This window comes from Galeopterus variegatus, unplaced genomic scaffold (assembly GCF_000696425.1).
Source record: "Galeopterus variegatus unplaced genomic scaffold, G_variegatus-3.0.2 Scaffold2616, whole genome shotgun sequence".
Taxonomy (NCBI): domain Eukaryota; kingdom Metazoa; phylum Chordata; class Mammalia; order Dermoptera; family Cynocephalidae; genus Galeopterus; species Galeopterus variegatus.
Window position 1 is genome coordinate 87,262 of NW_007728727.1, and position 1,393 is coordinate 88,654.

The 1,393-nt window shown below is 36.3% G+C and overlaps 1 protein-coding gene across 2 annotated transcripts in view; it reads left to right on the forward strand.

The window, feature by feature from the left end:
- Positions 1 to 1,393, forward strand: part of PPP1CC (protein phosphatase 1, catalytic subunit, gamma isozyme) — a 36,727-nt gene that overhangs the window by 11,144 nt on the left and 24,190 nt on the right. For both annotated transcript variants that reach the window (XM_008582444.1, XM_008582445.1), the window contains exon 2: positions 414 to 545. In XM_008582444.1, the coding sequence (XP_008580666.1) occupies positions 414 to 545 (132 nt within the window). The remainder of the gene's footprint in view (positions 1 to 413; positions 546 to 1,393) is intronic.

Genomic DNA, 1,393 nt, shown 5'->3' on the forward strand with positions numbered 1-1,393 from the left:
TGTCTCAGTTGGTAGGCTGTAGGTGAACAAGGCCAATAGTGTGGCTTGGCTGCAGAACTGAGGCCTGGACCTGTGTCCCACAGGAGTTTGATTTCAGTCCATAGTAAAAGGAAGACTTTCTAGCAATTAGTATTCATACACAGATAGGATAACCCCTTGTTCAGGATACTAAAAAGTCTTACTTGGTATAGAAGATGCAACTAAATCTCTGAAATCCTGTCTAAGATTTTAAGATTCTGATTCAGCATTGAAACCATGTTCCTTCTAAGTGTCCTGAAAATAAAACCAGTCAGAAAGCTAGTTAAACCATGGTTTTGTCCCCACTTTAAAACTTGTATCTTTTCAGATATTTTAAATGTTTATGTAAAATTGTGATTTGACTTCGTTGGACTAATTGTTTTCCCCCCCTACAGTGAGAGGGTCGAAACCTGGTAAGAATGTCCAGCTACAGGAGAATGAAATCAGAGGACTGTGCTTAAAGTCTCGTGAGATCTTTCTCAGTCAGCCTATCCTACTAGAACTTGAAGCACCACTGAAAATATGTGGTAAGTTATCTTTGGTTACATGATTGATTAGCTGAGTCAAAGATATGTGGATGACCTCGTATTAGCTAGTAGAATTCTTTCCTGTTTATGAATAATCTAGAACTGCTTAAAATTAAATAGTAGCTTTAGAATAAATACCTCTAATGGACTTAGAAGTGCTTCAGATTCTTGAAAAATTATTTTGCTAAAGGAGTATAAACATCGCAGAAGAAAAAATGAAACTAAGAATGGAGAGCTAAGAAAAAGTCTGAACTACCTGAATATATGATTATATTTAAGCTTAATGCAACATTGGTTATAACTGAAAATAGAGCTTCCTTTATGCTGGTTTTATTCTACTAATTTTCTACTTAACAGAAGCAGATAATCTGTGTTTTATCTCAGCATACTATAAAAATGAAACTATTCATTTGGGTAATTATACATTCTTTAAGCATATTTGACATTAACAGAACTTGTATGCATGTTTTTGAAGTAAAATGTTCTTTGGTGTTATCTAGCAGGGAGAAGTTGAAAGCCGAATGCATTGATGGGTGTAGTGGTGTAGTGTGTGTGCTTTTGTTGTGACGGGTCCAAGGCTCTAGGAATGCAGCAGTTCTGCTGACACGGTACCCAGACATTGAGCTGTCTGAGGTCTGATGTTTATCAGCTGCCCTGAAAGGAAAACCATGTTACTTGGCAAGAAGGCATGCCTAGACATAATACTCCTTTCCACACAAAAAATTCTTAATTAGTTGAATTTTGTGTGAGGTTCTGGACATATACATACATGTAAAAATTTTATTAAGTTGAATCGAATTAAATATGATACAAGATTGGAAATTACTTAGGGCTGGCCCGGAGGCGCA